Source organism: Micropterus dolomieu, linkage group LG04 (genome assembly GCF_021292245.1).
Source record: "Micropterus dolomieu isolate WLL.071019.BEF.003 ecotype Adirondacks linkage group LG04, ASM2129224v1, whole genome shotgun sequence".
Lineage (NCBI taxonomy): Eukaryota > Metazoa > Chordata > Actinopteri > Centrarchiformes > Centrarchidae > Micropterus > Micropterus dolomieu.
The window spans coordinates 8954934-8980148 of record NC_060153.1 but is presented as its reverse complement, the minus strand read 5'-3'; the positions used below and the strand labels follow the sequence as shown (position 1 = coordinate 8980148).

General features: G+C 38.4%; 3 protein-coding genes and 1 long non-coding RNA gene across 4 annotated transcripts in view; 2 read left to right on the top strand and 2 right to left on the bottom strand.

The window, feature by feature from the left end:
- Positions 1–3047: 3047 nt before the first annotated feature.
- dnajb14 (DnaJ heat shock protein family (Hsp40) member B14) lies at positions 3048–12106 on the bottom strand. The gene is made up of 8 exons (XM_046046606.1): positions 11949–12106; positions 8961–9135; positions 5851–5996; positions 5477–5665; positions 5027–5112; positions 4734–4843; positions 4182–4354; positions 3048–4047 (listed from the first exon to the last, which is right to left on the bottom strand). The coding sequence occupies exons 1-8, from the start codon at positions 12085–12087 to the stop codon at positions 3923–3925; spliced, it is 1143 nt and encodes a 380-aa protein (XP_045902562.1). The 5' UTR covers positions 12088–12106; the 3' UTR covers positions 3048–3922.
- LOC123969327 lies at positions 11690–15898 on the top strand. Its single transcript, XR_006824715.1, has 3 exons — positions 11690–11850; positions 13102–13296; positions 15669–15898. It is a non-coding gene; the product is annotated as an uncharacterized LOC123969327 (long non-coding RNA).
- LOC123969323 (tetratricopeptide repeat protein 39B-like) lies at positions 13559–20247 on the bottom strand. Its single transcript, XM_046046598.1, has 18 exons — positions 19693–20247; positions 19200–19231; positions 18666–18770; positions 18385–18516; positions 18148–18224; positions 17814–17943; positions 17590–17695; positions 17361–17426; positions 17109–17217; positions 16946–17013; positions 16780–16839; positions 16497–16658; positions 16313–16404; positions 16102–16222; positions 15901–16012; positions 15689–15806; positions 14697–14813; positions 13559–14385 (listed from the first exon to the last, which is right to left on the bottom strand). Exons 1-18 carry the CDS (start codon positions 19720–19722, stop codon positions 14271–14273), a joined length of 1752 nt encoding a protein of 583 aa, XP_045902554.1. The 5' UTR covers positions 19723–20247; the 3' UTR covers positions 13559–14270.
- A 753-nt stretch (positions 20248–21000) lies between these two features.
- The window catches only part of snapc3 (small nuclear RNA activating complex, polypeptide 3), a 7427-nt gene continuing 3212 nt past the window's right edge, over positions 21001–25215 (top strand). The window contains exons 1-6 of the mRNA XM_046046605.1: positions 21001–21267; positions 21789–21872; positions 21966–22044; positions 23141–23245; positions 23350–23499; positions 24069–24151. Of these exons, the coding sequence (XP_045902561.1) occupies positions 21035–21267; positions 21789–21872; positions 21966–22044; positions 23141–23245; positions 23350–23499; positions 24069–24151 (734 nt within the window). The 5' untranslated portion in view covers positions 21001–21034. The remainder of the gene's footprint in view (positions 21268–21788; positions 21873–21965; positions 22045–23140; positions 23246–23349; positions 23500–24068; positions 24152–25215) is intronic.

Here is a 25215-nt window from a genome sequence, read left to right as displayed (position 1 = left end):
TTCCGGGTTTCACTCTGTCATGTGACCGCTGATAAACCAATGAAGATGATGTCACAGGATGCGACAGAATTAAAGAAAAATGGGTTGTTGACGTGACCTGGCAATTTCACTGTCACAGAGGATTAAAATTACTAAAAATTATTTTGTCATGATTTAAAGTGCAGTAAATGGTTAAAGTTTTATTTGTTTCGCAAGGACCAGCTTTGTTACATTTTTGAGCAAAACCTCAAAATTGTCCAGTGGTGTGACTGTCTCAAGTATGGTTCAATAAATTACAACTTTTATAAAATAAAATGACACGCATAAAAATGTTGATAAATACCTCAGCAGGCATAATGTTACAAGTGTCTATTTTAGTAAATGGCATTCATTTATGTCATCCATATATCTCTAAAAGCGTAGGAGCTTAAAACATTTTGTCACTGAAAACCATGTCCTCTGGTGTGACACCATATCTTAAATTTAATCAGGCAATTCAACAGACAACCTTATTTAGTTGAAAGATCCCATTAAAGTAAATTGTACTGAAGCCCCCTGTGAAGCCCATGATGTGCGCACAGTCTGTGTAAGTTTTTGTCTCAGAATTTTTCAAATATTTAGCTTTTTCAGAACCACTATAAAAGTGTTACTTTTTGTCCTTTGGTGTGACAGCCCTAAATTATATTTTTTTAATTCAAAATTGTTTGTTAAAGTACATAATTACATTATGTGTGCTATGTGACAGAAATGTCCTCTGGTGTGACACCTGTTGACTGTCACACCAGAGGACAAAGATGTCACTCAAGGGGACAAAGTCTCTTTAAAACACATTTTAAATTATTAATTAAGATTTGTTTAACTCCTTTGCATTCTTTTTTGTCAATTTGTAATGTTTTAATATTTCCAGCTGTTTTTTTCATAAAATTTGTACTGGTATAAAGTGTCATGAAAATAAGTAATGTGAAATGTGAAACTAAATTTTTTCTTTTTTAGATAGGAAGAAATGAGGGAGATAAATGGCTGGGAGAGCAAGGACACTGAAGAATAGAGAGAAAATTAACAGGGATTCACACAGAAAGGAGTAGGTCCTAAGAAAACAACGAAAAAAGTAAATTGAAATGAAATAAAAAAAAATTATTAAATCATTTAGTTATTGAACAATATGGTTGACATTGATATTGTTTTATTTTTAAAACAAAATTACATTTTCTTTCTTCTCAAACACCAAAATAATTACAAGAGGTTTGCTCTATCGAGGAGTCAACTTTAATTATGTCGATGAAAATTTGTTTGTTTTGTTTTTTAAAACACGGTTGTTAGTGATATGGTTTGTATCGACATTACATATTGAAAGTTAAATAAAAATGCTTTAATGTATTACCATTTACTTCCTCTTTAATGCAATAACTATCATTATTGTCCTTTAGTGTGACGTAATGTCCTATAGTGTGACACACATAAAAATAACCAAAAATGTGTGTTTATCTCAAAATATCTTAATAAAAACAGTTTCATTAGGGGAGATATAGTCATCACTCATCATAAATTTGTATAACTTTCAACAGTTTTGAAAGGATGACATCAAAGTCTAACAGTCCAAGTCCAATTCATGGGGAAAAATAGTGTTGTTCAAAATTTCATTTCCAATAAATAAAAGTATATGAAAAAAAGTGTCTTACAATTAAGATGAATGTCTTTCATGTTTGTTTGTATATTATTTAAGACTTTTTTTTCTTAATTTTGTTATGCCACACCATAGGACACATTGACAGTGCAGTTCAGTAAAATTGTTTTTAAAAAATAGAAAGAATGAACAAAATTTGTGACACCTTATATTTTCTTAAAAATCAGATTTTACACAACATATGTTTTTCTCTTTAAAAATGGTGTTTTAGAAGAAAATGTTTTTTTACTCCATGTTTTTTCAACTACCCAAATACAAGTCCGTGATATTTAAAAAATGTATTTCATCCCTACACAAAAACGCAGTTTCGATGTATTTTGCCAGTTTACCTTTCTTGTTAATAAAACAGCAAAATTATGTCATTTATTCAACATTGCTTAACTCCACAGCTTACCTCTGGCCTCATTTCCAACAGTTCAAGGCACAGATGAATACCACCATCCTGGAGTGTAGCACAAAATTCTGGGACCTATACAGAAGCAGTCTCTGTGGGCCCCCTTCCTCTCTTGGTCCATGCCCCTAACTTTTTTGAAAAATGTTTACAAATAATAACCTAAAAAACCTTTCATTCCAGGCTTTTCAAAGGCCCTCCCCCCATTGGGGCCCTGGGTAATCAGCCCACTTTCCCCCGCTGCCACCATCAGTCCCAAAATTAAGTTTAGCATACAGACACGTTTTTAATACAATTTAAAAATAGTTCTGATAAATCACATTTTGTATATATGGCTGAAATTAAAATGTTACAACAATTAACTGTAATCGGGTCCACATTTTGGAGCTGAGCTGTAATAGCCTTTCAGTAGGCTAAGAACTACAGCTACAGACATTTCCATCTGCAGCTTGTTTTTTTGAGTATTATATTTTATGCTACTTTACACTTGTACTCCACTACATTTCAGAAGGAAACATTTTACTCCACCACACTCACTTGGCAGCTATAGACCAGTGACGTATTTGCTAATTAAGATTTTACATAAAAAACTATGACAATTTAAAGTTATATAATTATACCACCACCCTGACCAGGTGCAAAATTAGGGCACCTGTAAGCTATTACGAAAACAAGAATTTAGCATTCTTTGTGGAGTCAACTTCCAGGTTGAGCACAATGCCCGTCACATGGGCTGTGTCCGAAATCACTCACTAGTCCTCCCTAGATAGGGAGACAAGATTTTCAGACACAGCCATGTCGTCACATGTATTATATCAGTAATTTTGGTCAGCACCAGTTGCTTTGGCCTACATTTTTAAGGGCAGAAGTACAATACTGTCCTAATTTACCTTATGTCCCAATATATCTGAATTCCACCACACAAGTGAGAAAAGGGTTCTTTTTTTCATTTTGATCATTAGACATCTGAATCAGAGACACAACTACATCCAGTCTATGGTAATAATTTTACTTTATTTAAATGATTAGGCGAGCATTGAAGAAAAATGTTATTTCTTCTATAGTTACTTAAATAACTGCATAAACTTCAAACATTCAAAATGAAAATGTACAACCATTTATGAATAACAGTTTCAATGTCCTGCCATGTTTAGTCCCAACAAACTTCACATCTTGAAGTGTCATGTCAAGTAAATTTTTTATATATATATATATATACACCCCAATGTCACAAATTTACCTCAGGGGGTTTTGAACGACATAAAATGTTCTCTAGTAGCAAAATCACATGTATCTCTTCATGATCCGCCGATGTTCACTCATACTTGGAGGTGAAAGCTAAAAGAAGCATTAATGTCATTTTATTTCCCATCTTTTGTTCCTGTGTTCTTCAAGAAATGGATCTGGCTGGAGGACAGCTCCTCCAGATGAACCTACGAAGTCTCCCATCTCATACGTCAAGCATGATGATGCCAAAAGCCGTGATTTGTTTGTGCAGAATGCCTCGAGTTCTCACTATTTGAGGTACATGCCTTTACAATCAAGCGTCCTTGTCCTTCTTGTTTCCACGAAAACACATGAAAAGCAGAGTAAAAAAAAAAAGTAACATAAAAAACTGTCTGGGGCTTTCTACAGTGCGTGTAGATTGGTTCATTTAGACGTAACAAGGCGATTCCTGGGGTTAGGTTGTAGCGAGGAAGGAGAGGAGTTGGTGTTGGTGAGGGATTGAGGACATTTTAAAACTTCAACAATAGAGCTAATTTATTTCAGCAAGTTTTTTGCTCCTAGTGTAAAGACTTTCTTTTAAAAAAAAAAACATGAACATACACATCTATTCAGACATTTACATGATCTAAGAAGCATCCAGCTCATCCGCCTCTGAATAGGTTATTTAGTCTGTCCAGCTCCCTGCAGTTATCCATGGTCATGAGTTCTGCCTTCTTGCGCATTCGGTCATCCCTGTATACCTTAGCAGCATACAGCAGGTCTGTTTCTGGATGAGACAAGCAGAAAAACAATGTGACTGAGAAAAGCAAAGACTCCAGGAAACAAGAGTGCAAAGCAGAAAATAATTACTCAATTCAGTTAGCTAGCTCTGAGGGTGTATTAAAAACCATGGTTACTCACTTGTCTGTCTCTCCTTCCAACAGTTATTTCGGACATTAGATACGTAGTCCTCCTCCACATTTTTCTCAATCTGCTGCAGCGCTGAGCCCTTAAACTCTGACTTGAAATCTCTGGAGACGTAGTAGTCGACATGCAGGTTTTCTGTCTGCCGTTTTACAGTCTGACCTGTGGACCTGCAAGAGATGGAGGAAGTACAAGCTGTGAAAATGGTGACAAACTGTAGTAATTTCCCCACATACGTTGAATCCTGAATGTATTTTACATAATTGAAATTGTAGGTGACATGGAGAACTACTGTGAAAAGACCACATTGTCAGTGAATACAAATGTTAGAAAGGTGGAATAAGACTACCACCAGGGATCCCAGAGATCCCAGGTCAACATTTCATAGTACATGTCAACAAGGTAGAAGGAGGACAAAATACTTTCTAGTTGTCAACCAGCCTCTTTGACATGCACTAAATTCTTAAGTGAATGGAACAGAAAAGTTGTGATTAGCTACCTAAATGTTTTCCTCAGCGATGAAAAACAGAAAAATGTGTGTGCACATACGGTCTAGTGTACAGGCTGTAGGGTGGAGGGGACACCATCATCTGGCTCAAAATTGACACTAAAATCAGGACCACGATGGGCATCAGCTGGATAAACATTGAGAAACCACCCTAGAGGAAAACACAGTACAATGACTATGTCATATAAAGTAACACAAACTTATGGTAATGTACAGTCAAAGACTGTTGTTTCTATGGCTGAACATCAATTGAAATTATAACGTATATTTGCGCGAATAAAAAAATATTAATTTAATTAACATAATGATGCAAAATCTGAACTCATCTACGTACATCTCCCCTTTCTTCTGTTCTCTCTTGTCGATAATCCGTCTGATGGCTGTAGCTTGTTCTGCTGTTGGTGAAGGTGTGTGCACTTGCTGTAGACAAATATATTATGACTGAGGTCAGATATGATGCACCAGTCCTTTAGAGCCACATTCAAGTGCATTTGATGAGTGAATTCTTTGTACCACATGATGTAGTCCATTGACTGAACCCATAAAAGTTATTATCTGAGGATCTAAAGATTCACCAAAAAGCCTAAATAACATGGTTATATTTCTGACTGACAAAATCATTAACTACTAAATTGATAAGATAAATCATCACTGTAATATATGAATAAAATCAATACATTTTGATGATAAAACACAAAATCTGGGTATTGAGGAGTCACGTTAACTTATCAGTAACCTTGAACCTTGTGTGTTTGAATCTATATGCACACAAGTGCTCACTTACAGGAGGGGAAGCCACCTCCAAAGAACATGTTGAAGAGGTCCTCAGGAGTAATGTCAGCCTCAAAGCCCCTGTGGAAGTCAAAACCTCCTCCGTGTGAGTGACCCGGGCTGCTCGGCTCCTCCCCTCCTGTCAGGTCATACTGCCGCCTTTTGTCTGGGTTGCTCAGCACTGCATATGCATTACCAATCTCTGGAGGAGGACACAGTTGATGTATCAAAGAGGGGAATAAGCTATGGACATAAACTATTTCAGACAGACTTTTGTTTTTTTGAATACCATGCTTAAATATTCAGTTTGTGTTATACACAGTATTTGTATATCACATGTGAGGTAAGTTCCAACAAGCTTAGAATAGATATAATCTTATTTGTTACTTTTAAAGGCCTCTGTTGCTCCAGGTGCATGATTTTTGTCTGGGTGGAACTTGAGCGCCAATTTCCTGTAGGCTTTCTTTAGCTCCTCCTCATTGACTTCTTTACTGACGCCTAGTACTTCATAGTAGTCCTTACACCGCTTTATTCTGAAAGACAGGGACAGAGAGTGAAGTAGGTGAAAACAATCCAGTGGATCATTTTTGACCTATCCTACTGTGAAAGGCACGTGGGGAAGTTCTCCTTGAGTTTGTAGTGATGGCAGTGCGACACTGAAGCTTCTATACATGCTTCAAACCCCTGGACTACAATCCTATTGAACCACTGCTTCAAAGCTTGCTTTGGTGTGAAAAAAAAAAATAATAATAATAATAAAAAAAATCACGTGACATGTGACGTCCAAAGCAGCAACTGCTTAAATTACTGAATGAATCACCGACTGGTTCGCGGTCCAGTCATATGATTCACTGGCACTGCCTCGATCGTCTCGAAAGTGAGTGTTGTGCACCCCATCTAACACATTCACCCCCTGTCATAGTTACACAAGCACATCCAACCTATGCCATATTTCCCAGCACTCTCTCCTCAATAACAAAATACATGCATTCATCAATCTTTATTTGAACATGATGTTCAGTCTTAATGTGTGTGTATCAAAGAATTTTCAAAGTAAATATACTTTAAATCCAAGGGTGATTAAAGCAAAGATTCTTTATAACTAATGGTGTTTTCTACAAAAGTAAAGTAGTTTCTCCAGCACTGCTCATCGAGGGGCGTGCGGGTATGTAATTAAAAGCCTCCTGTCCACCAGCTAGCCTGTCTAATTTGCCTGCAGCCTTGAACTTCGCCAGGAGAGGTCACTGTAACTGAAGCTTCGAGTAATGAACCCATTTTTTAAACAATTTGCTCAGGTGGTTCAGTGCTTCACAAAAGCTTCATTTGCCCATCACTACTTTTTAGCGTTAGATTCTCTTTCCCTGTCACCTTCTGATCCACAAACGGTGCTTGAACTGATTATCATGAAAAAGTAACTTGTTGATGGCCCTGGCCTCACACAAATAACTGACATTCAAGCACAGCGTTCGAGCAGATCCCCCAGAGAAAATTAGTTAATAGTTTAACGAGCTGACCAATCGTTACATACCCTGTGGTTTGCTAATATGAAGTTTATACTCACAGAAAATACTTAGCATTCAGAAAATCACGTACTGTATATGTATCTAGCAAGACCCAGTTAGATTCTGAAGACTGTACACACTGTATATAGGATATTTTATTTCTAGCACTTGACATTATTCAAAAAGGAAAACAAGAAACAGGAGAGTCTCTATTTCTGCGTTAATTCCAGAGCAATGTTGACTCCATAAAAAGGTCATATACAGGAAGGAGGGAATCAAGCATCTATACTTTATTTATTACGTACGGTAGATCTGCACATACACTGGCCTGTGATGTATTTTCCAGTCAGTCATTAGGGCTGGGCTATATGGTTGAAATCAATATTACAAAAATTAATCTCAGTATTTTTCATGTATTGATATGCATTACAAGATCACAAGTAGAATAATTAAACTGATGTTCAATTACATGAACTGTGACTCCCTGTTAACGCATACTGTACAGACATAACTCTTCACGTGTAAAAAGAAACAGAATCAACAAGCCATTTTGTTACGTTTGATTATAGTTTGCTGTAAAGCCTTAAATTAGAACAGAATTTTATACCAGTAAAATGATCAAATCCTCTTTGTTATACTAAAAGTAGGGCAGTACTGAATAGTTTGCAGCTTTGTTCATGATGTTGACATTAAATTCTAAATCAACATTTGAATATTGCTCATACTGTTAAAAAAACAAAAACAAAAAAAACAACAACACACAACCCAAAAAACAAAAAGCACAAAAAACAAACCAACAAAAAAAAAAACGTCACAACATTGCTGCCTCCAGCAGACCAAGTAGTAGGGGTGGTGGGTGGGGGATCACAATAATCAGCTTACAAGACAAGACACAATATAGCACAACCATGTAACTACACTAAACAAAACCAAAAAAAGCAGCTACTAAGGCAGTGTGAACACTGTGACAATAAGAAATAAAAATAGCAACAGGTCAGTAATTACACTCTAATAATGCTATATAACATTAGCTATGTTTATAGGAAGTAATGTTAAATAGCCTCATGTCATTACTACCTACTTGGTTGGATCATTACAAACATTTTGCATTAAACGTTCCAAGTAGTCACACAATGAGAAAAATAAATCTTTATCCTAATCATTTTACAAACGCATTGTAGCCCTCATAATTGTAAGGTGCCTAGAGAGTACCACCCCTAGAGGTGATGCACCGTGATCGTTGACAGGATAATCGTATTCAAATCGAATCGTGAGTACTATAGGACACACCGTCTAAATGGTCGCAGTTTGGTTAGGTTTAGGCACCATAACTACTTTGTTAGGTTTAGGAAATGATCATGGGTTAGATTAAAATAAGTACATTAACCCCTAGAAGTTATCTTAGGGGGTACGGGTGATCTTTAATGTAAACATAACACAACCCGTCTTACTTTTTCCTTAGAAGATATGATGCCATTTTTAACCCACTGAAGCTTCCCCAAAGAATTTAGTATAAAAACACCAAGGAATAGACTGACTGCCTACATTTAGTGCAATATACTGGTAGGATTGCGTAATAACAAGCAGCATGTTTATCCTATAAATTAACTCAAGGCACCATCTGTGGCTTTCTGATTGGAGACTGTATGCTGTGGACAAAATGCACGGATTGCCTCCCTCTCTCTCTCGTGGTATAAAATTAGAGCATGTAGTGGTTACCTGGCATCTAGTTCACACCGCTAAATGTCTCTCACTTTCTCCCCTCATTGGTATGTCACCAAGCTGAAGAGGTTCCCATGGCAATAGCTGTATGCACAACACTGTGGCCACAGATGAAAGGTCTAATCAAGATGAATAGAAACAGTGCTGCTGTCACAGGGCCAATTATCATAGAGCACCAAAAGAGCCCACTGAAGTGGGACAGATACAGTAACAAATGGTGGATAAAGAAATGCAGCATGAAAAGGAGGACCTAGTCAGTGGTAAAATTCTTACCTTTGCACACCTTCGACCTGCTCTTTGTTGAAGCCTTTAGAAGAGTCGCCTCCTCCTGACTCTTGGCTGTCCCTTTCTGGCTGGGCACCGGTGCTTTCTGAGCTTTCTGCTGGTCTCCTACGATATGCCCCGTTACCCGCTGAGCTCCCATTCTTCGTTAATGCGTCCAACAAAGCTGAAGAGGAGAAGAAGATAAATTAACTGACCAATTATTACTTTCAGTGTCTTACAAGTGTCCAAGCTTTTGACAACTTCCTTATGTGAAAAATTGTCACTTAAGATGTTAGATGAGTCTAACATGAGACGCAAAGAGCAATCAGATGGTTTGTTTACACAAATTTACGTTGAATAAAGTCGGTGGTAATGACACCGTTTGATTACGATTTTAGTTTTTAAGATCGTGATTCAATACAATTGATACACTGCTCTAGATTTTATAACATGTGTCTCCTCAGAAAAACACAAGGTACTACAGTTAATTACATTTGAAAGATTTTCAAGTAGCCCAAGGTAGAAAGAGAGCACACAGGTAAAGTGTCATGACTTGTTAGGGGCACTTTTACCCCCACTCAGACCTTTAAATAGCTCTTAGTCGACCTCCCTACCAAACACCTCTCCTGAAACAAATAGTTTTATCATCCTAATGCAGATGAAAGTACCGTGTACAGTGCTTTTTTTTTGTTTGTTAGTTTGTTTAAAAAAAAACAGACCCAGTTTTGCCTTCCATAATCAAAATCACTTAAATCCAGTTGCCAACTGCTAAACTAGCAGGAAGTTAGCTGACCATAACAAAAGTTGTCAATGATCAATATCAATGCTGTTAAACATTAACTTCTTGATTAAACTTCTCTTTTCTTCAAGTCTTCATATTTACTAATTTAAACCATTCGCAGTACCCCTCCAGTAGTCTTAAATCCAAGTCTCAAGATCACTATCCCTGTAGGAAATATGACCAGTGATGCAAAAATATATACTCAAGGACGGCAACAGTAGAGCGGCCCAATGATCTCTGACTTGGCAGCAGAAATGTTGTAATGTTCCTTATCATTTATCAATGCATTATTCATCATTATAGAGTTTGTTCTCATGTAACATAAGCACAAAACTATTGCCTCTTGCACACCATAATCCATCTTTCCCACAGCATTCTAGGGTACTCAACATGTTGTGATATAGGTACAGCCTCTATGTGGCTGCTGGGAGTAATGCTGGTGTATAGGTGCTGCCTTGGCCTGCCTCTTTCTGTCAACCCTTTGTGTTGACAACGCTCAATCCTCTCTGCAACCATGATCGCAGATTCAGAGACTTGCTGACTTAAGTGTCAAGCAGTACATAGCTGCAAAGGTAGATATACAATGTACTGATGGAACCGGTGATAATGTCCCGTTCTTGTTTCACTGTCACCGTTTTTTTAAATTAGTCATGTCAGAAGTCGCACCCCTCTGGACCAACTAGGGGTTATGTGTCTTGCTCAGGGACACACTGGTGGATTTCACAGTGGGAATCAAACCCAAGTCTACCACAGCAAAGGCACGTATCTTATCCATCGCCAGCCCCCATTTTCACTGCTTATTTACTTACTCATGTTTTTATCCTCTTATGTTTGTTTATATATATATATATATATATATATATATACACACACACACACACACACACACACACACACACAATTACTTCTGCCAATGAGGTTATTTTTCTGTTATTATGTCAGCCTGTCTGTTCGCAAGATATCTGCAAAGTTATGAACAGTTACAAACTCCCCTTGCTCTCACACCAGCACTCAAAGACACAGAAAGAGCTTATCTTGCCAGAGGAACCAATAATGGGAACCCACACTCCCTGTACGCCTCTGCTCCTTTCAATACACACTTAATGTACATATTTTTCTTATATTGTATTTTTCCCCTCTCACTGTATAGCTCCCTTCCTCTTAGCCATGTACCTTAAAACAGTTTAATGGACATTCTTGTAATGTCACTTTACATGTCAGTTCATCAAAGATTTGCTGAAATATCTGAAACCGATAAGTGGCTTATCTTAACTGCAAATTGGTGGCCATATGTGATGTTGAGCTCCAGCCTTAGAAAGCCATTTATCTACTAAACCAGTTTAACAACTGAGAAGATACGGGTCATCAAAGTGCAAGTTTATCTAACGTTATTCTATAAACTGTATAAGAGCCTTTTATAACTAACGTTACAAACCAAAACACTTTTCAGTCCCACCCTTGCTTAACACCGGTTTAGAGTCATCTCACAGACGCTTGTGTATCCAGGATTAGCCTACACTTCGAGGCTCTCTCCGGGTCAATCATTCAATTAAAGGATTGGACTAGAAAGGACTATAGCTCCTACTAGCGCCACGTTCCTCTACTCCACTTGTCTGTTCGGTCCTCACTGAAATCCCTACACAGCAGCATTATTAATAACGTAGGCCCAAGTCTATCAAGTTTCTTGAAGAGACAATAAAATGACAGCTAACAAAATAAATGCTTTAAAAAGGTCTTAGTGAAGTTGTTACAGCGAGTGACAGCTAGCATGAACTACTCAATGAAGATGCTCGATCATAGATTGACGTTTACTAGTATTCTGAAGCATTACAACGCTTCACTGAGAGTCATCTAAAGGAAAGACTAAGAGTAAAGACACGTATTAACGTAACATCGCCCCAACTTACTGAGTACTAACGTTACTAACGTTACTACAGCGCTAGCGAGGTTGGTTAACATGACGCGGGGCCCACAACTTAGCTGACGCTAACTCGGATCTGTGTTGCTTAATTTCCTGTCTTTAAGTCATAGTTTACACTTGACTAACATTAACTAATCATACAAATATTTGTAACCATTATACAACAGTGAACAGGTGACCTGCTGTGAGCTCAAACCGTGAGTGATGTTAACAAACGTCAGTTACTAGCTAGCTTAACACTTGGCTAGGTTAGCCCTGGTCGGCTAAACAACAAGCCAGTCACACACGGTCTTACCTTTTGCTCTGCCTGTTGGGTACAGCTTCTCTGCTTTGTTGAGAAACTTCACAGCTTTGTCTTTATCTCCGGCTTCGAGGGCTTTCGTCGCTATATTTATACATTTTTCTGCTTCGTCCCTGTTCCCTTCCATCTTCATTCCTCTTCCTCCTCCGGCAGTCAGCTGATCATCTCACACACCACGTGGTCACCAGCACTGACAACAGCATATTTAAACCCCTCTAGCTACTGAGGATTTGTGGGATTTATAATTTAATTCCCTGGCATTATGTTTCCCCTTCTTTTTGCTATAGACTGCATGTTACTCTGTATGTGTTTGATTATTTTAACCATTGGAACCAGTGGAAGAATCCTCAGATCCTTTATTCAATGTAACACAATGTAAAAAAAATACATTACAAGTCCTTAATTTAAAAACGTGATTAAGTAAGCATACGGAAGTATTATCAGTAAAACGTTTTACATCTCAAATGATAAAGTACATTTCATGATGAGAATGGTAGCATATATTAGTACATATTAAATTGAAAATACTGATGCTACCATGTGTAAGATTCTACTGTTTTGCTAGTCAGTGCAGAGCTACTTTGACCTACTTGACATAAAGTAAGGTAGTTTGGTCTATTGGTTCTCAGCCTATGGGTTAATTAATGGAATAGTAAAGACAAAAAAACAAAGTTGTGCTACACACATCTGTATTCATTCTTTGGACTTTTCTCTAATATTTTTTGTGAAATCTTGGATTATAAAAAAAGTTTGTGACTCCAACAGTTTAGAGGGGGAAATCACTCTTTGGTGGAACTCAAACAACTTGAACTGGTAAAGGGGTCCCAACTAGCTGCAGAATGCTCTGTATTTTACAAGCTTTATGTTTTTTTAATGTAAGCTGTTATTCTGAAAGTAACTATAGATGTCAAATAAATGTAGTGGAGTAAAAAGTAAAAAACTGAAATGTATAACACAGCATATATCTGGCATCATATTGTTTTTACGGGTGTTGTGTTCTTTGACTGACTACTTCTGTCACCTGTTCTAAGAATTAAGTTTATTATCTGGATAGCTGTGCCAATTAAAACATGGATCCCTCTAAAATCTGGAATATGGACTGTAAAAATATTTCCTCCAGGTTTTACCTTTTGTCTCTTATCCTCAGGTGTTCATCCCAAACAAACATAGCACTATGGAATTTCAACAAGTTGCACACCTTCAACCAGAGAGAAAAGAACTAATAAGTGACACTGGCAAGACCTCCACCGTTGCATTTTCCTGTGTACATTGTCATTATCAAGAAGATACAGCGATGGACACTGGGCAAGATGAAAGTCTGTCACGATTCAATCAAAACACAGTAGGGATGTTTTGTTTTGTGTATCAGTGGTAGTCAAAGAATCAACTCATAATCAAAATTATATAATCCCCCATGGTGCTGAGGCAAATATAAACTTCTTGTATTTTACAGATTTCCCCTTACACAATTTTCATAAAAACAAAAAGGGATAATTACTATCCCTTATATGTGTAAATCTGCTAATAAACAGGATGAATTTAGAATCAGGGCTTTTATGTAACTGCTTGAAGAACATACATTTATCTTACAGTACTGATGAGCCTTCTCAGAAAGCTGTTGAGGAATTTGTATTTGATCAAAGTTTATTTCAAATTCAGTGATCAAATGTACTACAAATACACCAACAACATGCATACCTTACATTTTGTGTCACCATTAAAAATAACACATCATTTGATAACTTATTTATTAAGTAAATAACATTTAAGCATACTGATTCATTCTGCACAGAAAGAAGATGACGCAAAGATTGTTACATGTAAAACATAACTGAACTGCAGGCCATGTTCAACGTCTTTTTAAATATTAAAACAACTTAATCTCATGAACAAAAGCAAACAAGTGAAGTCTCAAACTGGATATTACATTATTTGAGACTTCAAAAGAGCAAAAGGTGTTAAGTCCAATGAAACCAAGAATTTTTCTTTCTTGACTAATGCATTTAATTTATGTCCTGTTTATAACGTCTTCCTGGGTTTATGTTGCCCTGGTTCTGACAAGCTATAGTTTAATTCAATGGAAATTACCAAGCCACTCAAACCAAGTAGTCGACAGAGTTTACTTCTCTGTTCTTGCTTAAATTCAGAATTAAGTATGGATGTATTGTATACCATTAAGAAAGGGCTGTCAGCAAGATGGTCCATCTGGAGGATTTCAAGTACAGTCACAGAGTTTAAAGCAGCAAACAGGGTTGAGGTCAGGTTAGGTCAGGTTTACCGCTATGCTTTTTGTAGAGCTACCTGTCTTTGGGGTTTTTAAGCTGGCGTACGTGAAGGGGGAAGTTTGGCTGAAAAAGAGCCCATGGTGTTGAGTGCTGCATGGATGCGGAAGTGTAGCCTCGACTCCATGCTGTAGCCTTTGTAGTTCACCCTACAAATACAGATCGCTTATTAGCTCTTAGTGTAATATGGTAGTAAAAAAGCAGAATGTTAAATTTACACATCAATTTAAGTTTTTTTTATGCAGCATTCGCAATACTGGAGCTACAGCATCCAACCTGCGCAACAATCTTGTTGCATTTTTCTGGCTCATGTCACTTGGAAGAACTTTTAGAACTCATTTAGAGAATTTCTGCCTCAGTTTAAGGGAAGACAACATCCAGAAGCAAACACCCCCACCCCCAGATACAAAATGTGAAACCAAATGTAACCCAGGTCTGTGTATGGGCTAAAAACACTTACTTGACATTTTCTATCATGGTGATGGCCGTGTTGATGTCACCTTTCTGTCTATGCAACAGGCCCAGCTCCAACATGGTAAATGGCACCAGGTAGTTGTCATGCTTGATATCATTTTCACTGCAAAACAACAACAAAATTAAAGTCACTTCAGTTGAGAAACTACTACCTACACACTTCAGTTGTTGACCAACTTAAGTTGAGGTACACACACACACACACACACAAAAAAATAATTTCATTTGTAGATAGTTTTGGCTCACATCCATCAGGCAAGAGTGTATTCTGCATTTTATGAATTTAAAGAGCAGAAAACTGTTGGATTTATATAAACATCATGGAGTCTGTTTTGCTCAAGGTCTCTGCTCAATTTCCTTGCCACTGTCACAAACTGTAACTGCAACCTGTAGCCACAGGGAAGATAACTGAGGAGGATGGGGGTGAGGGGTGATCCTGCCAGAAACTCTGCAAGATAACTAAATAAAATGGACATACACTCCTGAAAGTGGAGTTAACACATCTGTTTTTAGATTATCAAATGTTTAGCACATGAGATTCAATCAGTGTGGCATAGATGTTAGAAACACAAATATCAAGTATTTCACAACTACAAATAACATGGCAGGGCCAAGCATTAAGAATATCCTTTATTGAGTTTAGGTTTTCCTTCTTTGAAATGTACAATAAAACATTTAAACGTATAACAGAATTGGTACTGCATTCTTCAAACGCCGCGTCAAACAGATGTTGACTGCTCCTTGTCTTAGCCTCTCAGCAGCTTAGGGTAGTTACAAGAAGTTGCAACACTTTCTACTGAAATTCTCTTTATGATAACACTATTCCAGTTGATTGTTGTAGCTGAATAACTTCCTACTGATAGCAATCAAATTATTACCATAATAAAGTAATTTTATGATGCCAACTGAGTGCTTTTATTGAATTTGTGCATGCTCTGTGTTTGTGTGTGTGTTGCAGTAGTGTTAAGATGGCCACACCTGGAAATGACATGATTGAAGCAGAGCTCAGCCTGGACCAGACGCCCCAAATGTCGTAGACACAGGCCCTTCAGCAGCTGGACAACACACTGGTCATCTATGTGATACTCTGATGGGTCTACACATTCAATGAAATGCTGTTAGTTTTATGCTGGTGCTAAAAAAAACAAACATGTCATGTCAGTGCTCTTAAGTTCTGCTGTTTCGCTCACTCGGATCATCTCTGAGCTGCTCATCTGCTTTCTCCAAGATGGTCAAGATGTTTTCAGTCAACTCGGGTCTTTGGCCAACTATTGTGAAGCCATTCCACACGTACATCATTTCCTGCGGAAAAGAGATAGTTGTTTGAAAAGGACTACTAGCTTGATAACAATGTTGATTCATTGAAAGTAGTAGTATATGTGCATCCTCACCAAAGCAGGGACGACTAGTTTCACAGGGTTAGATGACTGGTATCGCTGCGCCTTCTTCGCCGCAAACTTCTCCGTTGGAATCGACTTCCCAGCGATCCTCAGTCTGAGACCATCCACCTGCCTACAAGCCACACGTTTATAATTATTACAGAACTTACCACAGAGTTGTATACACACATGTATGTACAAATCATGGTTCTCTCTAGCACACCTGAATAATTCAACCACATTTTCTCCCAGTTCAGTCACTTCTTCCTCTGGTAGCATGGTCAAGATGGCTGCTTTCTGGAATACATAGACGGCCTGCAGGAGAAGAGCAATCAGCTTGTCATAAGAATCTCAACACATCAGCAGTTTAACAACAGGGTAAAGACAGAAATGGTTACACCGGTTACCTGCGACCACTTGCTCTCTTTGCAGAGCAGGTCAGCGTATCGATACGCCTTCCTCCACTTTAGTTCAAAGGAGTAGGCCCACATTAGCTCCCAGTAACAAAGGTGGTGAATCTGACGCCACTCTTCCTGTGCTGCGATACATGCCAGGAACTTCTCCTGGGCCTGCAGAGAAACACTCATGGGCTTTCGTTCTCGTTCTCCTACTCCTGACTGCTACTACTGTATGAGCTGAGATTGCATTTTAAAAACATTGGGCTATTGTAGGCACATTACTAGTACTCACAAATGTGAAGTTTCCTTGGAGCAAAGCAATTCTCGCAGTGTAAAAAAGAATAAGGGCTCCCTGTGGACAATATACAAACACATTCATTCAAAATCATTTCATTTCACTAAGAGGGGCACTAAAACAGTTACATCTGCAATCAGAATCAACAAAAAGCACTGCTCACATTAGGGAACTTTTCAACGTAGGGCTTCAGCAGAGCTTCCGCCTCAGTAAGGTTTCCTTCACCAGTACCTGGGGGAAGAAGATGAGAGTGCAGAAGAATTTTCTGACTAAATTGAGTGATTTAATATAATTTAGCAGTAGTCCCAACCCAAAGGTGTTCTCACCCAAAATCACTGTAATGTAGAGATGAAATGTCAGCAGAGTCACGGTGCTGAGGAAAGAGCGCAGGTTGTTGTTTGCTGCTCCCTCTCTCAACTCCGACAAACCCATTTCCTGTAAGATTATTAGCAAATGATACTTTTTATTGGATTAAAAAAAACATTTATTATAGAAACACTGTTAGTATATCATGAGTTTTACTGAAGAAAAAAGAAAGACATGGGCTTCATCTTTGCATGTGGACTCATGGCACCTACCCGGTCTCCTGAGAAACCCAACCACTCCATCAGTCTGAGGACTCTGGATGGAAGCAGTGACAGCATCTGATAACAAAAAAGTAGGTAAAAATGTAAACAAAGGCTACTGACATGTTTCAAGTGCAAAGATTTGTTCAGGAAATAAAGCACATACACACTACATGGCTCTACGATTTGGCATGAATATTTTTTTTATGAGGCCTGTTGTATGACTGTCTATCTCGCTCACCAGATTAAATGATCCAATACCCATGTTGACGCCGCCCCTAAAATGAATGTACGTGCTCTTATGTTGTTCCATGTCTTTTGTGATGTTTACCAAGGCCTGGCAGTCCCTGGTTTGGAAGACAACATATCATTTTAAAATAAACTTAAATATGGTGACTCACTGTCTGGCTGAGAAATATAATGTCATATTATGTCCCCAACAAAAGCCCCCTTCAAGCTTCTTACTTGTAAATTTGGTAACTGTTTCGGATTCTCATTCCTCCTTTGATGAAGCCGAGTATACTCTCATCCAGGAATGTGAGAGCAGCTTTCTGCAGCAGAACTTCAGCATAGCACAGCTCTGCATGCATCTCTTCTGTTAAGGGTTAAACGTCACATTTTTTTTTTCCCCACCAGACATTAATTCTGGTCATTTCTGTCTAAATTTGTACATCACTGCTTAACTATCCAAAATTTTCTTGAGATTCATGTCAACATGGTGATCGCCACTCAAACAGTATAAAGTGTGTATATTTACTAAAGATGTATAGTCTGGAGATAGTGGAAGCTTGTCACTTACCTTCTGTCAGGTTGTCAACTGGTTGTCTATACAATAGGCTGGTTAAAGTCTCCACTATTCCAGTTTTCTTCCGAAAACTAAGTTAAGGAACACAAAGTATACAGGAAAATAATGTTAGCAATACAGTATCTCGACTGATAATTCATCTGTATACAGTATTTGACTGTTTCTTCCTTACTTTTGTCCCAATGTTGAAGTGGGAACTTAAAAACAACATCCTAAACTGTTAAGCCATACCTTTGGCATGTCTGCAGGGATTCTTTCAGTGATGTCATTGCAGCATCCATGTCCTTTGGGTCAAAGGTCATGCCTGCCTGCATCACCAAGATGCTACTGTAGCCGACTGCGTGGTATATGCTTTGACTCTTCCTGAAGGGGGCAGATGCAAAAAAAAAAAAAATAGTGTTTTAAACAAAATGCAAATAACTAAAAGTTTTAATACAACCAGTAGTGTGAAACAGCTGTACACCACAATGCAGAATCAGCTAGAGATTGTTATTAGAGTCTTTGTGACTTACCAGGGTTTTAAGAGGGCCAAAGAATCAGCAAACCTGTTGTTCAGAAAAAGACCAAGGGCGGTGGAGCACCCATCCAGTGCGGTCCCTAAATCCATTTTAGGTGACCTGAATGAAAAATTGGATAATTTATTTAAGCATCTACACCCCAAGAGACATGCAATGCATCTGACAAGTTATACATATATATATATCTGGGAGCACAAGAGTGTCAACGCAAACACGCCCAGACAAGTGTAAGACTATTCTATTACTAACAGTCTTGATTTCCTAACGTTAACCCCGATGAGATTTAAAATGTTCAGCACCTGTTTGAAGAATGAACAAGTAGTGTCAGTAAGATGCTGACCTCTAGTGTGCAAATAGTGTATTGCAATGAGTAGCTTTTATCATGTGAGGTACCATTTGCAGTGATAATGAATATAGTGGTATGATTCGCTGTAATTTACAACTATATGCCTGAATAGTAATTTCAATAAGTGCTAATCACTGCACAAATTTACTGTAAAACAGATAAAATAAAATAATTTCACTTACTCTTCATCCTCACTGTGACAGCTTAGGTCCACCTGAGAAGGGGGGGGGGCAAGTCAAACAGGATGCTTGTGATCTTTCAAATGTGTGGTGAGAGTAATTTAACCTGCCGAACCCTATTTTATTCAGCTTATTTTTATTATTTTTTGGATCTGATCCGCCAAGTACTCAGATCTTTAACTTGGGTCAACGTACCGATACAACGATGTAAAAATAGTCCAACACAAGCAAAAGTCCTGCATTCAAAATTGTACATATAGAGTCCAGAAGTATTATCTGCAAAATGCCCAACATATTATGTGCCCAGTAACATGAAGCGATGCATCGATGTGGTAACACATTTGAACAACTTAACGTCCTTCCTCTCACACTTGAATGGTAAGATGAGAGTGTAGAGACAGAAACAGCATTGAACATTTGTTGAAATTAATTAAACAAGGTTGTTAGAAAACTCTGGTCAATTAAAGAAGTTGCAGTAAAACATGACTTAGCCTACCTGTTGTAAGGGATTGTCTTTCGTCTCCATTTGATCTTGGAATTTCAAAACAAGAGACTTGATGTCCTTCCTTGTCAGAAATTAAGCAGTCTCTGTAGGTGAAGCGCTCGTTTCTCTTGCAGGCAAATCGATATTTGGCCTCGATCGGCTATATTTATAAGGTAAGAAGCCGGGAGTGGCCTATTTGCAAATCTAGCGCACAAACTTCTCCCTTCATCTCACAGGACGTCATTGGATGGCTATATAAATATATGTTGTCATTTGAAGTCAGCAGTGCCTTTAGGGTAGTTTACGAGCAACCTTACAAGCTGGTGCAATTGCTAGAGCTTGAAACCAATGTATGTGTGTAAATTACACACAGCTAATTTAATAGGGATAAACAAAGTATAGGCCTGATGGTAGTTCAGTACCCTAAATCTCATTGTCTTGTTAAGAAAGTTCAAAAGGAAATTTCATAGAATTGAAAATGCAAGACAATGCTCCAACAAAGACAACTCATATGTTTATCTTTATCTTATCTTTAGCTACATTATGGTAGTTATGATTATGATGAGTTTTGCCTGCCTGCCGAGAATTGCATGCACCTCCAAATAATGCTTTTAAACGCTAATAATATTCTTTGTGGGGTCGAAGTATATATTTTATGAACGTTTAGAGTCTTTAATATTTTAATACACTTAGTAGAAGTACCATTCCTTGACATTCACTAAATATATGTGGTGATAACGCCGTTTGATCAATGAGCACAGCAAAGTGTCTGAAAAGGACCTAAAGAGGTGGATGCAAATCTCGGCAGGTAGCCTACAAAATTTGATCTGCCGAATTATGCATAAATGACCGTTAACACCTGCGAGGTGTATGCAATTCTCAGCAGGCAGGCAGAATTCGGCACAACGCCAGCACCCCTCCAAAGGGTCACAAGATACACCTGGGGGGTGGAGGTACTTTACATAGTGACAAATCCCTCAAGCTGCTACATTTCCTGTCAATAATTGTTTACACTTTTGTTGGCAGCGGTTTAGACATTAATGGCTGTGTGATGTGTTATTTTGAGGGGACAGCAAATTTACAAGCTGTACACTCACTACTTTACATTGTAGCAAAGTGTCATATATTCAGTGTTTTCACATGAAAAGATATAATGAGAGGGGTCTACTCACTTTTGTGAGATTATCACAATGTATTTGTAATTGTGATTTCTTGCTGTTCTAAATCAAGTGCATTTTGTAAAAATCAAGAGGGAAAAAATGTTGAAAGAAATTTTCTCTTTTCTCTCCCTGTCCTGGACCCAACAATGACCTAAAAACTACATTACCCATGAGACAGCGCAGTTCGGGAAAACATGGCGGCGTCCAAGCTCTCGACAGACCCCAACACAAACATCCCAGATTATGAATATACTGGTGTGAACACCAATCCATTTCACGTTGGCTCTTTTAAAAACGAGTGGCTGAACAGACTGAAGCCGAGTGACTACTCCTACCAGCCGGAAGACGAGGACAGGTTTGACGCTAACTTCGCGAAACAGATGGGGATCGGTGCGGAGACCATGACTGCACTGAAAACCGTCTGCAGGTAAGTTCAGTCACACCACTTTCACGTTCACGACGTTCAGCATAGCTAAGGGGGAAAAAAGAAGAAAGAATTAGTAGAAACCAATCGACTATAGCTAAGAAATCATGAGCAAACGTAAAAGCTTCTATGTATATGTAAAACACAGGTGGATTTATGTGCCTCTATCGATGGATAGATGCACATGGATAGAGGTAACGTTAGTTATTGCACAATGTGTACATTTGACTGTGATATAGGTATGTAAGAAGCGTAGATGTTGTGGTATTGCAGGGTTATTGCCCAGATCTCGTGACGTAAAGCTGGTTTCCTCTTCTGTTGATGAAGACAGAGCATGTTGACACTAGTACAACTTTTATGCATCTTATATTGTTTTACAGTTATTTATAGTATGATTGTATAATGTTACAGTGTCATAACAACGATAATGATCTTTAGCTCATCTGTTATTTGTTCCTTTGCTCAGTTAAACCATGTTTGCAAACTAAAAAAGTCTTTGTTGTCATTTTTTTCCCCCTTTCAAGTCTTGATTCACTCCGATGCCATCCTGAGGACCAGCAGCCTGATCCAGACGTTGTACCTCCAGACCCAACGCTGAAAACACTGGTGTATGACTTCTCCTCATTTTGAATTGTGTCTTGGGTAAACCAACAGCGTGTAAACAAATTAAAATTCAATGATCTGCGATTTGTTTTTAACAGACAAAGAAAAAAGAGGCAAGATCACAAAGCTTCTCTAAAAATCACCAAGAACAGACACGACCTCTATGCGGATGAACTGGTGGGTCCATTGGAGTCTTGCTGAAATGTTGTCAGTCAGTATGATCATAGGGCTGGAATAGTACAGTAGATCTGAGCAATCATGTAGGCTTGTGAATAAATATGTGTTCTGTTTGATAGAGGATGCACCAGACATGTGTAACCTTTCATGCACCTTTTAATAATACACTACCATTCAAAAGTTTGGGGTCACTTAGAAACTCCGTGTTTTCAAAAGAAAAGCGCATTTTTTGTGTCATTAAAAACACATCAAGTTGATCAAAAATACAGTGTAGACATTGTTAATGTTGGGAATGACTATTGTAGCTGGAGACGGCGGATTTGTAATGGATTATCTACAGAGACCCATTATCAGCACCCATCAGCTCTGTGTTCCAACGGCACGTTGTGTTCGCTAATTCAAGTTTATCATTTTAAAAGATTAATTGAACACGCTAAAAATGGTTGTGTTGATTAAAGAAGCAATTAAACTGTCCTTCTTCAGACTAGTTAAGTATCTGAAGCATCAGCATTTGTGGGTTCCGTTACAGGCTCAAAATGGCCAGAAACAACAAACTTTCTTCTGAAACTCATCAGTCTGTTCTTGTTCTGAGAAATGAAGGCTATTCCGTACGAGAAATTTCCCAGAGACTGAAGATCTCGTACAATGCTGTGTACGACTCACAGAACAGAACAGCTTAAACCGGCTCTAACCAGAACAGAAAGATGTGTGGGAGGCCGCGGTGCACAACTGAGCAAGAGGACAAATACATTAGAGGGTCTAGTTTGTGAAACAGACACTTCACAGGTCCTCAACTGGCAGCTGTGCAACCATGATTGCAAACGGGTTTTGAAATGATCGATTAGCCTTTTAAAATGATAAACTCGGATTAGCAAACACAACGTGCCATTTGAACACAGGCCGATGGTTAATGATAATGGGTCTCTGTATACCTGGGTACATATTCCATTACACATTAGCCATTTCCTGCTGCAATAGTCATTTACAACATTAACAATGTCTACACTGTATTTCTGATCAATTTAAGGAAATTTCCAAGTGACCCCAAACTTTTGAACGGTAGTGTGTAAAGTTTGGTTCTCTGTGGGATTTCCAGGAGCGCTTAACTGTCTCTAGGAAACCAGAAGCAGTGGCTAACATGATCCCTGAAGGAGAAGTCATTCTAACCATCAACGTCTACTACCCGGCTGTTATTGAGAAAGTGAGTTTTCACTTTTCTCAGTGTGCCAGAAGCCCTCCAAATCCAGGCAATTATTTCTTAAATGTTATTCTCCATGGTACTGACATCCCCCCTCCCCCCTTCAGTTTAACTACATCAGACCCCACATGACTCTGCTGATGACGGGCTCCCACAGCTTGGCAGAGCTCAAGGACGCCATCTGCTGCGTCAACGACCTGCAAGTGTGCGGAGAGTTCAGCCACACGCCAGACATAGCTCCAGACTTCATCAGCAAAGTAAGCGTACATACAGTTCATCTGTAATTCCAAGCTCAAATTTAAGGCTGATTTCTGCTCCTGAGTGAAAGTTGAAGAAAACTGATGGTTAATTGTAGTTTAAACTCTTCTTTATGGTCAACACTTGATGCCATACAGTGAATCACTTCAGAAACCTGAGGTAGAACATTCATAATAATTATGATAAAACCTTTGTCAACAAATATGCATGAGTAAAATTAAGTTTTCAGTCCCTATTCCTCAACAAAATAAAGTCCTAAGTCGTGTATGATTCAAGTGAATAAAATCAAACATTTATTGAATATTTATTGAACATTTGTTATATTGTTATTGAAATGTAATGCAATAATTAGTTTTATTGTGCAGCCCTAATTGTGTGGTATTGTATGTATATATACAGTTAAGCCCAAAATTAAACCTATTGATAAAATGAAAACTCACAATGAATCAAAATTTGGCAAAGGTATGAATAATTTTGGGCTTAACTGTATGTCCGATTCTGTCAAAATTGGCGCACAAGACCCAACTGATAAAACCTAGGGAAAATAATGAATTTTCTTCTATTTCAGGATCATTTCAGGTCAGCTTTCTTTTTCTTCGAAGGAGTGTTCTATAACGACATGCGATTCCCCGAGTGTCAGGACATCAGCATGTAAGTTTTACCTTCTGATTAATTGGATGATTGGTTAAGATAATCTCCTCTCCTTGTCAACAGCTGCTAAGGTACACCCTCTGCCCTGATTGTTTGACTGAAATTACAGTCCCTTGCGAAAGTATAAGGCCCCCTTGAACTTTTCAACCTTTTGCCACATTTCAGGCTTCAAACATAAAGATATAAAACTGTAATTTTTTGTGAAGAATCAACAACAAGTGGGACACAATCATGAAGTGGAACGAAACTTATTGGATATTTCAAACCTTTTAACAAATAAAAAACTGAAAAATTGGGCGTGCAAAATTATTCAGCCCCTTTACTTTCAGTGCAGCAAACTCTCTCAAGAAGTTCAGTGAGGATCTCTGAATGATCCAATGTTGACCTAAATGACTCATGATGATAAATAGAATCCACCTGTGTGAAATCAAGTCTCCGTATAAATGCACCTGCTCTGTGATAGTCTCAGAGGTCCGTTTAAAGCGAAGAGAGCGTCATGAAGAACAAGGAACACACCAGGCAGGTCCGAGTTGTGGAGAAGTTTAAAGCCGGATTTGGATACAAAAAGATTTCCCAAGCTTTAAACATCCCAAGGAGCGCTGTGCAAGCGATAATATTGAAATGGAAGGAGTATCAGACCACTGCAAATCTACGAAGACCCGGCCGTCCCTCTAAACTTTCAGCTCATACAAGGAGAAGACTGTGATCTACAGCTGAGGTGGGAGACTCTGTCCATAGGACAACAATCAGTCGTATACTGCACAAATCTGGCCTTTATGGAAGAGTGGCAAGAAGAAAGCCATTCCTTAAAGATATCCATAAAAAGTCTCGTTTAAAGTTTGCCACAAGCCACCTGGGAGACACACCAAACATGTGGAAGAAGGTGCTCTGGTCAGATGAAACCAAAATCGAACTTTTTGGCAACAATGCAAAACGTTATGTTTGGCGTAAAGGCAACACAGCTCATCACCCTGAACACACCATCCCCACTGTCAAACATGGTGGTGGCAGCATCATGGTTTGGGCCTGCTTTTCTTCAGCAGGGACAGGGAAGATGGTTAAAA

What these genes read in the sequence shown, in the direction of transcription:
- dnajb14 (XM_046046606.1), bottom strand. Translation starts at nt 12,087, where the DNA reads ATGAAGATGGAAGGGAACAGGGACGAAGCAGAAAAATGTATAAATATA. An exon ending in CCCAACAGGCAGAGCAAAAG is followed by an intron (nt 9,136 to 11,948) that starts GTAAGACCGTGT and finishes TCTCCTCTTCAG; the next exon opens with CTTTGTTGGACGCATTAACG. An exon ending in TTGGAAGGAGAGACAGACAA is followed by an intron (nt 4,048 to 4,181) that starts GTGAGTAACCAT and finishes TGTCTCATCCAG; the next exon opens with AAACAGACCTGCTGTATGCT.
- LOC123969323 (XM_046046598.1), bottom strand. Translation starts at nt 19,722, where the DNA reads ATGGAGACGAAAGACAATCCCTTACAACAG. An exon ending in TCCCTGCAGACATGCCAAAG is followed by an intron (nt 18,225 to 18,384) that starts GTATGGCTTAAC and finishes TCCTTAACTTAG; the next exon opens with TTTTCGGAAGAAAACTGGAA. An exon ending in TCCAAGGAAACTTCACATTT is followed by an intron (nt 16,659 to 16,779) that starts GTGAGTACTAGT and finishes GTTTCTCTGCAG; the next exon opens with GCCCAGGAGAAGTTCCTGGC.